At 43.1% G+C, this 15,505-nt stretch overlaps 1 protein-coding gene across 1 annotated transcript in view; it reads right to left on the bottom strand.

The window, feature by feature from the left end:
* HTT (huntingtin) overlaps positions 1-15,505 on the bottom strand; it is a 990,576-nt gene that overhangs the window by 237,750 nt on the left and 737,321 nt on the right. The window contains exons 50-51 of the mRNA XM_030191138.1: positions 14,561-14,738; positions 1,242-1,340 (exon numbers count right to left, since the gene is read on the bottom strand). Coding sequence (XP_030046998.1) covers positions 1,242-1,340; positions 14,561-14,738 — 277 coding nt within the window. The remainder of the gene's footprint in view (positions 1-1,241; positions 1,341-14,560; positions 14,739-15,505) is intronic.

Below are 15,505 nucleotides of genomic sequence, written 5' to 3'. Positions count from 1 at the left end.
AATCAACCACAGGCAAATATTCTCCATCTACCTGTACCCTAAGCCTCAGAGACAACCAAATGGCATCCTCAAAGCAAAAGGCTACTGATTTAACAACATTCTAAACCATCCCACTATCCTTAAACAACATCCCAACCTTGCATCTCCACCACATCCTCGACACTGGTAACAACAGCTGTATGTCATCAATATAAGCATAATACGAAAGTCCATAATTCCTTACCACATCCCCAAAAGGTGATATATAAATATTAAACAACAAAGTGGATAAGGGTGAGTCTTGCGGTACTCCCCACACCAACTCCTCCTTTTGTGACCTATCACTAGTAAATCAATCCCTAAAGCACTGGTCTTCCAAGAAGAAATACAACCACTGAAGTGCTGTCCCCCAAGTACCAACTGTGCACATGTGGGGCTAATAATTTATACTGAGAATTCACGTTCCCTAATTATCTCTCCTCTACTGAGGCCCAGGTAATCATATTAGCCCCACACACAGCACAGTATTAAAAGCCTCACATTCACTACATTAAATGCAGAACTCAAATCAACAGAAATCAAAATCACCTTCCTCCCATTATCTAATCAAAAGTAGACTTCATCTGTGTTATGTGTGTGCTGGGCACATGTTGTGTCTGTGTGGGATGTACAAGGGGATAGGGAAGACTTGCAGGGTTGCATGTTTTAGGGGGTGGGGGCAGTGTGGAGCATAGAGAAACTGCTGTGGGAGAATCACATAGTAAATGATGGCAGATAAAGACCAATATGGCCCAGCCAACCCAGAAAGGCAGCCAGGGTTGGATTCATCTGCTGCTGATGCTAAGGAAGTGTCTTTTTACCATTTTTTCCCACATGCCAAGTTTCATCACATTACATTAATGTTTCTATGCTACAGAAGTGGGACATTCTCCCATAGAAAAGAGTTTGGGCCATTTTGGGGGGAGGAAGATGGCTTATTCCTTTGGAATCCCAAGTTCTTTTTGGCCTAGTTTCAAACTACTTTTTTTTTTTTTAACTGATATTTCCTTCCTGCCATGTTTCATCCCATTCTGTTAAATTTTCAGAGTTATTTTGTCTTCAGACACTCTTGACCACACTCTATAATTCTTTCCAACTTTCATTTCATTGGAAAGAATACAAAAGTGATTTAAAGTTATTATTCCTTAAAAAAAATAGGATGCTACCAAGAACCCATATAAGGTTGCAGTTACACCATCATGTCTCCTTTTCTGCTCACTTACTTGATATATTTGAATCAAATTCATCCTCATTGCCTCCTTTTGATGTATTAGTCTTTTTTCTCTCTGGACAAAGAAGTTGATCTCCAGGTTCCACTGCAACTAAAATCACAAATACTAAAGAACAAATATTTACTACTATATTCCTTATTAGATTATTGCCTTTTGCTGTATTCTATTGTTCCCTTAAATATCTCTTCTTGCCTTGTTTTACTACATCTCAATCTGTCCAAGCTTTATGTGATGTCTTAAATCTGAGGACATCTGATCCAAAGGCACAATTCTCAGGCTTTTTACATTTAAAAGAAATCTATGGATACCTTTGGACACTGCAACAATTTGTCTAATGAAAACACATCCCTGGGCTATTTCATTAATATTAAAATCAAGATTTTAGTTAGAACAAAATTAAAGGGAACAATTGTGAGTGTTAGTATGAGGTGCTGAGTTTGAAATGACTATCTTGGAAACCCAGATAAAGTACATTCCACAAGAGAAAAAAGTGCACACATATACTACCAAATTCTATAAAGGGTGACTAACGTTCCACATATAAATCAGCACGCATAGTTGACTTGCGAGCAGAACTTAATTGATCAACATGTCAATCAGCACCGATTACTGGATGGTAATAAGCAATTATCGGTACTAATTGGCACTGATTAGAATTTATGCACACAGGGGCCCTTTTACTAAGCTGAGGTTAAAAAGGGCCCTGAGTTAGCAGGAGGGTACATTTTTATCACGCGCTAAGGCCCTTTTTACCACAGCCATGCAGTAAGATTGCTCTTACCATGTGTGTGGGGGGTGGGGGGAGAGCTGGACTCTGACATTGTGAGCTGTGACAAGTCCCTCAAGAGACAGCCTAGCCTGGGCATAAACAAAAGAGATAAAAACCGCTATCCAATTTGAAAGTACGTTTGCTGATGGCCACCCCCAATCTGTTGAGGATAAAAGAAATGAAAAGCTGGGTGGACTGTCTATGGGCTTGAGTCCACTTCAGATAGAAGGCTAAGGCTCGCTTGAAGTCTAAACTATGCAGTACACTTTCGCCAGGATAGGCATGTGGTTTTGGAAAAAATATTAGCAGAACAATTGACTGGTTAATATAGAACTCTGACACTACCTTAGGAAGAAACTTAGGGTGTGTGTGTGTGGAGGACTACTCTGTTGTGGTGAAATTTAATACATGGTGGATGAACTACCAGGGCCTGGAGCTCACTAGCTCTGCGAGCTGAAGTGACCATCACCAGAAACAAAACTTTCCAGGTCAAAAACTTCAGATGACAATGTCTCAGCTCAAGTCAGTGCCATGGATGTGTCGATAGTCCACTTGAGATCATCATCCATAGAGGAGATTTGCAAGGCTGCAATGTGGTCTTCAGTCCATACATTCACATCTCACTGTTGTCACTCTGGATCAGGATATCTGATGCAACAGTCGGTTCAGACGGGCAGTTCTGCAGAATTTATTTGGTGTCTAGCATCCAACTCTACCCTCCTAGGCCCTGTTTTATTCTGTTCCATTCTGCACCTACACTGCTAATATGTATATATTTTCGGGTTGATTGAAGTTTCTTGTTTTCACTGAGCCTGGTAACTAGGTATTCCCAGATGTGGAAATAAGATGGCCTGACTGTCCTTGGAGAAAGCAGAAATACTTGCCTGTAGCTGGTGCTTTCCCGAGGAAAGCAGGATGATTATGCTCACATACCCTCCCACCTCACTTAGGAGTCTAATTTAAAGGCGTTTTACTTTTTTCACCTGACTGGATGACCCGCGCTGAATCATTGGGTGGGAAGGCACCAGCTTTGCACAGTGGGATGCTGCTAGAACTTTTCTGTCAGAAGACATCCAGATGTAAGAATAATCGGCCTGCTGTCCTCAGATGATAGGTATCCAAAGGCTAAAGGAGCTTTCATCAGCTGGGTGAAGACTATGTTGAGATCCCAGACAGTGAAAGGTTTGGTAGGGGGCTTCGTGAAGCGAACAATTAAAGGCTGTACAGAGATGGACTCATCTCTCACACAGTGATGATATGTGCTAATTGCATCGAGATGAACCTTTACAGAGTTGGTTTTTAAACCAGACTTAGAGATGCAGGAGGTAACATGGTAACATAGTAGATGACGGCAGAAAAAGACCTGCACGGTCCATCCAGTCTGCCCAACAAGATAACTCATATTTGCTGCTTTTTGTGTATACCCTACTTTGATTTGTACCTGTGCTCTTCAGGGCACAGACCGTATAAGTCTGCCCAGCACTATCCCCGCCTCCCAACCACCAGCCCCTCCTCCCAACCACTGGCTCTGGCACAGACCGTATAAGTCTGCCCAGCACTATCACCTCCCAACCACCAGCCCTGCTTCCCAACCACTGGCTCTGGCACAGACCGTACAAGTCTGTCCAGCACTATCCCCGCCTCCCAACCACCAGTCCCGCTTCCCACCACCGGCTCTGGCACAGACCGTATAAGTCTGCCCAGCACTATCCCCGCCTCCCAACCACCAGCCCCGCCTCCCGATCTTGACTAAGCTCCTGAGGATCCATTCCTTCGGCACAGGATTCCTTTATGCTTATCCCACGCATGTTTGAATTCCGTTACCGTTTTCATTTCCACCACCTCCCGCGGGAGGGCATTCCAAGCATCCACTACTCTCTCCGTGAAAAAATACTTCCTGACATTTTTCTTGAGTCTGCCCCCCTTCAATCTCATTTCATGTCCTCTCGTTCTACCATCTTCCCATCTCCGGAAAAGGTTTGTTTGCGGATTAATACCTTTCAAATATTTGAACGTCTGTATCATATCACCCCTGTTTCTCCTTTCCTCCAGAGTATACATGTTTAGTTCAGCAAATCTCTCCTCATACATCTTGTAACGCAAATCCCATACCATTCTCGTAGCTTTTCTTTGCACCGCTTCAATTCTTTTTACATCCTTAACAAGATACGGCCTCCAAAACTGAACACAATACTCCAGGTGGGGCCTCACCAACGACTTATACAGGGGCATCAACACCCCCTTTCTTCTGCTGGTCACACCTCTCTCTATACAGCCTAACAACCTTCTAGCTATGGCCACCGCCTTGTCACACTGTTTCGTCGCCTTCAAATCCTCCAATACTATCACCCCAAGATCCCTCTCTCTGCCCGTACCTATCAGACTCTCCCCGCCTAACACATACATCTCCCGTGGATTTCTATTCCCTAAGTGCATCACTTTGCATTTCTTCGCATTGAATTTTAATTGCCAAACCTTAGATCATTCTTCTAGCTTCCTCAGATCCTTTTTCATGTTTTCCACTCCCTCCCGGGTGTCCACTCTGTTACAGATCTTAGTATCATCCGCAAATAGGCAAACTTTACCTTCTAACCCTTCGGCAATGTCACTCACAAATATATTGAACAGAATTGATTCTGTTCTGTTCAGGTACTCAAGCAGTTTTTGTGGAGGACAAGAAAATGGATATAAGGCCTTGGGCTCACACCAGATGGCAAACCTTATCCATTTAAAAGAGCTAACATCTCTTAGTGGAAGCCAGCAAGATATGGGAGACAACCTCAAGCCTTCTAAGGGGTCCGAGTTCTACGCTCTCAACATCCAAGCTGTGAGGGCAAGAGATTAGAGGTTGGGATGCAGAAGATAATGAGAGTTGGAAAAAGGCCAATCTCCATAGATCTTCAAGAGACAACTCCAGAAGAAGAGGAAACCAGATCTGCCGCAGCCACTAAGGAGCGATCAGAATCATGGTTCTGTGATCTTGCCTGATTTTCAGCAAAGACTTCTCTATGAGAGGTATGGGAGGATACGCAGGAGAAAGGCACCTGACACTAGTTTGGTGTGTGACCCGAGCCTGGAACAGAACTGAGGGATTTTGTTGTTGAGATGAGTAGCAAATAGATCCAATGAGGAGGTGCCCCACTCTTGTAAGGTCTTCCAGGCTATGCCTATGTTGAGAGATCACTCGTGCGGTTACAATATCCTGCTGAGTCTGTATGCCAGGCAGTTGTTCTTGCCAGGCAGGTAAGTGGCATGGAGATCCATACCATGAAGAAGAGCCCATTGCCATATGGCCACCGCTTCCTGAAACAAAGGGTAGGATCCTGAACCCCCATGCTTGTTAACACAGAACATCACAACTTGGTTGTCTGTTTGAATGAGAACAATTTGATTCTGGAGTCGAACTCTGAAAGCCTGGAGCTTGAGGAGACTGATGTGGAGCTGGACATGCTGAGCAGACCATTGGCCCTGAGTATGAAGCCCATCTATGTGAGTTTCCCCAACCCAGGTTGGATGCATTCGTTGTCAACACCTTTTCAGGCGGTAGAATTTGGAATGGCTCAAACTGAACTGGACTGCCCACCAGAGAAGGGTGTGGGCCTGTTCCGGTGGTATGCAAATTACATCCATAGGGTTCCCTTTCACCTGAGACCACTGGGGACTGGGTGCAGATGGGACTTGGCATAGTTGATGACAAACCCCAGTTGCTCCAACACCTGAATAAGTCATTCACATTGACTTCTTGGTTCCTTCCTGAGATGTGCTCTTGACCAGAGAATTGTCTAGGCATGGAAACACATACACCCTCAGTTTGTATAGATACACTGCGACTACCACTAGATACTTGGTGAAAACTCTGGGGGCAGATGCCAGGCCAAATGGAAGAATGTGATGTAGTGGTGGGTACCCACTTGAAATCTGAGATACTTCCTATGACTTGGAAGTATCAAAATGTGGGTATAGGCATCCTTCAAGTCCACAGAGCATAGCCAGTTGTTTCCCTGAATTAGAGGAGGAAGGGTGCCCAGGGAAAGCATCCTGAACTTTTCCTTGACTAGAAATTTATTCAGAGCCCTTAGGTCAAGAATGGAACAGTATTTTCCTATATTTTTGGTCACAAGAAAGTATCTGGAATAGAATCCCTTCTCTTTTTCCTCTGGTGGTACAGGTTCAACCACTTGGGCCTGCAGAAAGGTGGAGATTTCCTTTACAAGTACCTGCTTGTGTTAAGAGTTGACGAAAATGCTCTCAGTGGGCAATTTGGATGTCTTTGATGCCAATTCAGTGCATACCCAAGACAAACTATTTGAAGAACCCACTGGTTGGAGATTTCAAGGGGCCATCTGTGCTGGTAAAAAGTGATTCTTCCTCCGACCAGCAGGCCGTCTGGGATGGATACTCTTGGAGCGGCAATGCTCTGCTGGAGTCAATCAAAAGTCCATCCCCTGCTTTGACTGGGGAGTTGATTGGGACTTCTGAGGACGAGGCTGGTGATGTCTGGGGCACTGGGCCTGAGTCATCTGAGTGGAGTGAGCGAAAGGCAGGAACCTTGAAGAAGATGCAGGTGAAGGATGACAAGAGAGAGTGTGGATAGTATCCGTATGTTTCTTAATGAGGTCAGTGACCTCTTTCACTTTCTCTTCAAACAAATTGTCACCTTGGCACAGCTCATCCACCAATCTCTCTTGAACCGCTGGTTCCAGGTCACAGACACGCAGCCAGGAGAGTCTGTGCGTCTCCACACCCATGCCAGAGAGTCTGGACACAACATCAAAAGCATCATAGGCGCCCCTGATCAGGCAATGCCTCCACTTCATCTGCTTCTTGGCCAGCTGGTGAAGTTCTGCAGCCTGCTCAGAAGGGAGAGAGTCCGCCAGACTCAGTGTACTGTTTACCAAAAACTCCAAGCAAAGGCTCATGTACAGTTGGTAAGACTGGATGCGGGCAACGAGCATCAAGGCCTTAAAAATCTTTCTCAAAAACGAATCCAAAGTCCTGGCCTCTCATCCCAGGGGTGCAGAGGCTTGAGACAGAGAACTCTTGGCCCGTTTAAGAGTGGACTCAACCACCATGGAGTTGTGCAGCAATTGTGCATTCTTGAATCTAGGAGCCTTCTGGATACAATACTGTGTATCCACCTTTTTGGGTGCAACCTGCACTGTGAGGGAAGATTCCCAGTTCTTCAACAGTGCATTATTAAGAATAGGGTGCAAAGGTACAGTTACCACTTCCTGAGGAGACGACTTATAGCCCAGAACAGACATCTCTGCTCTGGGCTACTTTTCCTTCTCCTACTTAAATGGGACGGCCGCAGCCATCTCCCTCAAAAAAATTAGTGAAACAGAGCACCTCAAGTGGAGATTTTCATCTCTCTTGAGGAGGAGAGGGATCAGATATGATTCCATATGACTCCTCCTCCAAGGATTAATGTGGATCTTCATCTGATTCCCATGAGTGGTCCCAATCAGACTCTTCCCCATACTATGGAACAGGTGAATGAGTCTGTACTGAACCCAGCCTGGTGGAATGATGTCCATGCTCCAAACAGCCTTGAGGTGCAGCCCCATCCTTAAACTCCAGAGAAGCTTCCTCCCCTGATGTGGAAGGCTATACTGCCTGCCTCTACATTGTCGACACCCTTTGAGGTGCCTGTGTCGAAGATCTGGGCACCAGCACTGATATAGCCTTGGAGAGGGCCTGGGGCTGTTCTAATGGTGGTGCAAGCACCCTCAATGCCAAAGTGGGAGCCCCCTGCAGCAACTGTGCCAGCTCCTCTCAGAACATGCTGTGGAATATCAAAGGTGGGTATCGGCAAAGACATGGGAGCCAGCAAAGAGGCAGTTTGAGAAGATGTTGGTGCCGAACCGGTAGCGGGGACCGGGCCACTTGATGAACTGCACACCTGCACCTCTTCTAAAGAGGTGGAGTGCTCCTCAAAGTACCAACACTTCTCAAGTATCGGAGGATCTGATGTTCCGATGCTTCCGGCACCGTGTGTCTAGGAAGATCAATGCTTAAGCTCCTTGGGCCTCCCCCAATGCAAAGAGCCTCAATCCCCCAGTGCTGATGAGGATGCTGCTGAATTCAAACGCGTCCTCGGTGTCAGTTCCAGGGCTTGCTTTCAGGGCCCGGTGTCAAGGCAGGTGGAGACCCACTCAATGCCAGTCGGTGTAGCCAAGGAGGTCGGTGCCTCCAGTGCCAAAGTAGATGTTCTGGCCTTTAAGGAGCCAAAAAGCTGCTGTCTTTGAACCAGTCACACCCGCCAATCTCCCCTGCATTTTCAAACAGAGTTCATAATTAGAGGGGTCATGATCTGGCCCAAGGCACCTGATGCACCAATTGTGCAGGTCTGTGGCAGAAATCATAAGAACATAAGTATTGCCATACTGGGACAGATTGAAGGTCCATCAAGCCCAGTATCCTGTTTCCAACAGTGGTCAATCCAGGTTACAAGTACATAGCAAGATCCCAAAACAGTAAAATAGATCTTATGCTGCTTATCCTAGAAATAAGCACTGGATTTTCCCCGTCCAGCTTAATAATAGCTTATGGACTATTCTTTTTGGAAGTTATCTAAACTTTTTTTTAACCCTGATAAACTAACTGCTTTTATCACATTTGCTGGCAAGGAATTCCAGTGTTTAATTACACGTTGAGTGAAGAAATATTTTCTCTGATTAGTTTTAAATTTACTACTTAATAGCTTCACGGTGTGCCCCATAGTCCTAGTATTTTTGAAAGAGTAAACAAGCGATTCACGTCCATCTGTAACATTCCACTTATTATTTTATAGACCTCTATCATATCTCCCCTCAGCCATCTCTTCACCAAGCTGAAGAGCCCTAGCTGCTTTAGCCTTTCCTCATAGGGAAGCTGTCCCCATCTCTTTTATCATTTTTGTTGCCCTTCTCTGTACCTTTTCTAATTCCACTGTATCTTTTTTGAGATGCGATGACCAGAACTGCACACAGTAATTGAGATGTGGTCGCATTATGGATCGATACAAAGGCACTATAACCTTATCATTTTTGCTTTCCATTCCTTTCCTAATAATACCTAACATTCTAAGTGCTTTCTTAGCTGCCGCTGAACACTGAGCAGAGGGTTTCAAATTAACAATGATGACACCTAGATTAATTTCCTGGTTGGTGACTCCTAATGTGCAGCCTTACATCATGCAGCTATAGTTTGGGTTCCTCTTTCCCACATGCATCATTTTGCACTTGCTCACATTAAATGTTACCTACCATTTAGATGCCCAATCTCCCAGTCTTGTAAGGTCCTCTTGCAATTTTTCACAATCCTCTTGCAACTTAATAACTTTGAATAACTTTGTGGCATCAGCAAATTTAATTACTTCACTAGTTATTCCTACCTCTAGATCATTTATAAGTATATTAAAAAGCCATTGAGAATACTGAACATTTGACCCTACTCTGTTTTCTAGCTTTTAACCCGTTTTTAATCCACAATAGGACATTACCTCCTATCCCATGACTCTCTAATTTCCTCAGGAGTCTTTCATGAGGTACTTAGTCAAATGCCTTTTGAAAATCCAGATGCACAACATCAACCAGCTCATGTTTATCCATGTTTGTTCACCCTTTCGAAGAAATGTAGTAGATTGGTGAGGCAAGATTTCCCTTCACTAAATCTATGTTGGCTTTGTCTCACTGGTCTATAATTTCCCGGATCACCTCTGGAATCCTTTTTAAAAACTGGCATTACATTGGCCACCCGCCAATCTTCTGGTACCATGCTTGATTTTAAGGATAAATTACATATTAATAACAATAGCTCTTTAAGTTCATTTTTCAATTCTATCAGTATTCTGGGATGTATACCATCCAGTCCAGGCAATTTGCTACTCTTCAATTTGTCAAATTGCCCCATTACATCTTCCAGGTTTACAGAGATTTGATTCAGTTTCTCTGACTCATCAGCACTGAATATCATTTCTGGCACTGGTATCTCTCACACATCATCCTTGGTGAAGACTGAAGCAAAGAATTAATTTAATCACCTGTCTACACTGGGCACACCTCTTGAAGCTACTGAGAGGTCTCTTCTGTGACATTGAAAAAATAATCTTGGCCAAATTTAACTCCTTAATCTTGAACACTCAAAAAGGGGCAGCATTCAAATTGAGGTCGGGGCTGTGGTCTAAACCACATCCAAAAATAAAGAAAACTTTAAAAGAGCTGAAAAATCCCTAAAGGAAATATAGAGGGGATGAGTAAAAACTGAAAAACTGAAAAAAAAAATATAGGTAAAATAAGAAAAATACCCACACGGAAAACCACTTAGAAAAAGTGAAAAGCACAGCGTGAGGAGAGCACACGTGAATGCATCCTCTCAGCTCCGTGGAAAAAATGAAGACTGGGGGACCCGCGCTTGCACACCTGGCGGGAAGGAACCAGCACATGTGTGGTGGGACACTGCTAGAACTTTCTACTTCACTTGCTAGTCAGCATCTGCACCGAGCTCCATCGGATAAAACTACCCAGATATGAGAATAAGAAGGCCTTCTTGTCCTCGAAGAATTAATGAATAGGAAAAGTTTCAGTTTCTTAAATATTGTGCTTTCAAACTTTAAGTTGTCATAGCTGAAAAGTATTAAGATAAAATGTATATCTTCTGTTTGACAACTGGTTGATTATTAAGTTAAATTGTCCATCTAATTTCTATAAAAAATGTTTTGAATTATTAAAAGCTTCAGTGGTGTTTGGTAGACTGATGGGCTCATTTTCAAAACAGAAAAATGTCTAAAAAGTGGCAAAAAGCAGCATTTGGATGTTTTTCCCACAAAAACGTCCAAATCAGTATTTTTGAAACCTATTTTTAGACATTTTTCTATGAAGTCCATCAGAAGTGCATCCAAATCTCAAGGGGGCATGTCAGGGGCGTGTTCACGGCGGGACTTGGGTGTTCCTAAGACTTAGACGTTTTTCAGCCGTAATGGAACAAAACAAAACCGTCCAGGACTAAAACTAAGGTGTTTTGAGCTAGACCTGTTTTTATAACGAATAAGGCACAAAAAGGTGCCCTAAATAACCAGATGACCACTGGAGGGAAATCAGGGATGACCTCCCCTTATTCCCCCAGTGGTCACTAACTCCCCTCCCACCCCCCACCCCCAAATGTGATGAAAAACAATACTTGCTAGCCTCTGTGCCAGCCTCAGATGTTATACTCAGGTCCATCAGAACAGCATGCAGGCCCCTGGAGTAGTCTAGTGGTGGGTGTAGTGCACTGCAGACAGGTGGACCCAGGCTCCTACCTCCCCCTACCTGTTACACTTGTGGAGGAAACTGTGAGTTCTCCAAAACTCACCAGAAATCCACTGTATCCACATATAGGTGCCTCCTTCACCCGTAAGGGCTGTGGTAGTGGTGTATAGTTGGGGGTAGTGGATTTTGTGGGGGCTCAGCAGACAAGGTAAGGGAGCAATGGTGAGATGTGTATCTGGGAGCATTTTATGAAGTCCACTGCAGTGCCCCCTAGGGTACCCTATTGCTGTCCTGGTATGTCAGGGGGACCAGTCTACTAAAAATGCTGGCTCCTCCTACAGTGGGGGAAATAAGTATTTGATCCCTTGCTGATTTTGTAAGTTTGCCCACTGACAAAGACATGAGCAGCCCATAATTGAAGGGTAGGTTATTGGTAACAGTGAGAGATAGCACATCACAAATTAAATCCGGAAAATCACATTGTGGAAAGTATATGAATTTATTTGCATTCTGCAGAGGGAAATAAGTATTTGATCCCCCACCAACCAGTAAGAGATCTGGCCCCTACAGACCAGGTAGATGCTCCAAATCAACTCGTTACCTGCATGACAGACAGCTGTCGGCAATGGTCACCTGTATGAAAGACACCTGTCCACAGACTCAGTGAATCAGTCAGACTCTAACCTCTACAAAATGGCCAAGAGCAAGGAGCTGTCTAAGGATGTCAGGGACAAGATCATACACCTGCACAAGGCTGGAATGGGCTACAAAACCATCAGTAAGACGCTGGGCGAGAAGGAGACAACTGTTGGTGCCATAGTAAGAAAATGGAAGAAGTACAAAATGACTGTCAATCGACAAAGATCTGGGGCTCCACGCAAAATCTCACCTCGTGGGGTATCCTTGATCATGAGGAAGGTTAGAAATCAGCCTACAACTACAAGGGGGGAACTTGTCAATGATCTCAAGGCAGCTGGGACCACTGTCACCACGAAAACCATTGGTAACACATTACGACATAACGGATTGCAATCCTGCAGTGCCCGCAAGGTCCCCCTGCTCCGGAAGGCACATGTGACGGCCCGTCTGAAGTTTGCCAGTGAACACCTGGATGATGCCGAGAGTGATTGGGAGAAAGTGCTGTGGTCAGATGAGACAAAAATTGAGCTCTTTGGCATGAACTCAACTCGCCGTGTTTGGAGGAAGAGAAATGCTGCCTATGACCCAAAGAACACCGTCCCCACTGTCAAGCATGGAGGTGGAAATGTTATGTTTTGGGGGTGTTTCTCTGCTAAGGGCACAGGACTACTTCACCGCATCAATGGGAGAATGGATGGGGCCATGTACCGTACAATTCTGAGTGACAACCTACTTCCCTCCGCCAGGGCCTTAAAAATGGGTCGTGGCTGGGTCTTCCAGCACGACAATGACCCAAAACATACAGCCAAGGCAACAAAGGAGTGGCTCAGGAAGAAGCACATTAGGGTCATGGAGTGGCCTAGCCAGTCACCAGACCTTAATCCCATTGAAAACTTATGGAGGGAGCTGAAGCTGCGAGTTGCCAAGCGACAGCCCAGAACTCTTAATGATTTAGAGATGATCTGCAAAGAGGAGTGGACCAAAATTCCTCCTGACATGTGTGCAAACCTCATCATCAACTACAGAAGACGTCTGACCGCTGTGCTTGCCAACAAGGGTTTTGCCACCAAGTATTAGGTCTTGTTTGCCAGAGGGATTAAATACTTATTTCCCTCTGCAGAATGCAAATAAATTCATATACTTTCCACAATGTGATTTTCCGGATTTAATTTGTGATGTGCTATCTCTCACTGTTACCAATAACCTACCCTTCAATTATGGGCTGCTCATGTCTTTGTCAGTGGGCAAACTTACAAAATCAGCAAGGGATCAAATACTTATTTCCCCCACTGTACATCCCAATAGCTTGATTTTGTGCGTTTTGCACTTGGACGTTTTTTTTTTTTTTTTAATGGACCAAAAAACAAAACATCCAAATGGCAAAACCTTGTTCAAAACAGTATTTTCGGAAAAAAAAACAAAAAAAAAACAAAAGATAGATGTTTTTCTTTTTTGAAAATGACCTTCTTTCCTATTTAGATTTGAACGTTTTTTGTAAAACGTCCAAAGTCGGACCTAGACAAATCGAAAATGCCCTTCTGGGTCTCAGATGCCAACTGAATATACACTGTGAGTTCTATAGTATACTAGTATTTTCTTTATATGTTTTTATATGATAGTGTTAGGCATTTATGGTGAAATTTCAACATCAAGTAATTAAGGAAACATAACTGTAATTATTACTATGCGTCTGCATGGATCCATGGTATGATCACACCTATGGTACTGGGTGTGGTTCTGGCTGCCTCAACTTTAAAAGATATCACAGAACAAAAAATATATGGCAGGATGACAAAAATGGTAAAGCTTCCTTATGAAGACAAGATAATCAGGTTCAAGATCTTCAGCTTCGGAAACAAAAAACAGTAGAGATATGATAGATGTTGATAAAATCATGAGCGGTGTGTAACAAGTTAATCAGGAATAGTTATTTGCTCTTAAATTGCGCTAGAGCAAGGGAACACTCTACAGGTAAAGCAAACTTGCTATTTACAGATATTCTCTGTAAACAGCATGATTAATCAGGCATAAATATGCAATGATATCTGATGACAGGAAGACCAGACAGCTCTTCCAGAACTCAGTACCACTGTAAAGTTCTAAGCACAGCAGTCCCCGCAATCTCCTCACTACCACTTTACTTTCAAATTCATCAAACTATAGAGCTCCTGCACTTATCTCATGCTTTCTTGAATTCTGTAACTGTTTGGTCAATGAACAGTACTAGTAGTGCAAGCTTCCCCACACTATCTTGTTAGAATGCATTAAGGCTACTATGGAGGGATTACTTCTAGGCGAGAAAATGTAATTGACTTTTCTGTTGTGAATGCAAAAGTGGTGCCAAATTGTAATTGTGGTCTTAGTGATAAGGACACCTATCTATTGGGAAATGGACAGAGAACACACTCAGTTGATTTAGTTCATATCTATAAAATTTCTGTTTAACAAATAAATTTCAGCTTTAATATTCATTCTTACCTAACTTCTTTACACAAGTAACCTGAGCATTTTTTATAATGGTTTTGAGGAGCGAACACTAAAGTTTTCCAGGGAAAAATAATTCTGAAAGCTATGCTCTTTTCTTTGGTTCCCCCCCACCCCCCCAGTTTAAAAAAAATATAGCTTTTTTTAAATAATAGTCAATCCTGCAGTACACATGGACTTAAACTTACCTGCTTCAATAATAAATCTGACACAATTGATCAAAGAACAAGTGTGTGTTACATATGCAGTGGAAGCCAGGAAATTCCAAAGAACAGGATGCTGCAAAGTCAGACAGCAGCTGTCAAGAACAGCCTGTAGATCTACACTCAATGGAATCTGTTCATGCATTAAGTGCCATGACAATGCCTACAGAAAAGAAGAAGAAAAGGATGTCTTGAAAAAGATAAGGATAAAAAGAAATTCTGACCATTTACATTGATTCATATGGTTTTTGCTATCAAATAAAAAATCTCACCGACAATGGAACTTAGTGCAAAACAAATTAGTTTATAGATGTAATGTATACACAGTTTCCAAGATCTTTTTTTAACAGTTTGCCTTAGCAGTCATGCAAAATACATAGTACTTTTTAGACAATGTCTGTAGCATTAAGGTAAAACACACAGCCATTTCAGAAGTCTTGATACATCCTCAGAGAGCAATAAAATGGGAATTCTATCTTATGTCAGTTGATTTGTGTCCTATTAATTATTCCACCAGTCTACGTATATGACCTTTAAATGATGGAGGTTCAGAAATCTCAAGATACTATTACATGTTTCCAAATGGAATGGTACTGCTGTTCCTTCCCCCTCTGTATCTAACTGAGTTTATCAATAGAAATCAAACAAAATAAAACATGGAAAAGAAAATAAGATGATACCTTTTTTATTGGACATAACTTAATACATTTCTTGATTAGCTTTCGAAGGTTGCACTTCTTCCTCAGATCGGAAATAAGCAAATGTGCTAGCTGACAGTGAGGCATATTTTCAAAGCACTTTGGGAGGCTAAGTTCCATAGGTTTCTATGGAACTTTGGGAGGCTAAGTGCTTTGAAAATATGCCTCAGTGTATATAAGTGAAAACATTCAAGCATTACTATGACAGTCTGACAGGGTGGGAAGGAAGTAT

Source organism: Microcaecilia unicolor, chromosome 2 (assembly GCF_901765095.1).
Source record: "Microcaecilia unicolor chromosome 2, aMicUni1.1, whole genome shotgun sequence".
Lineage (NCBI taxonomy): Eukaryota > Metazoa > Chordata > Amphibia > Gymnophiona > Siphonopidae > Microcaecilia > Microcaecilia unicolor.
This window is presented reverse-complemented; position numbering and strand designations above follow the sequence as displayed.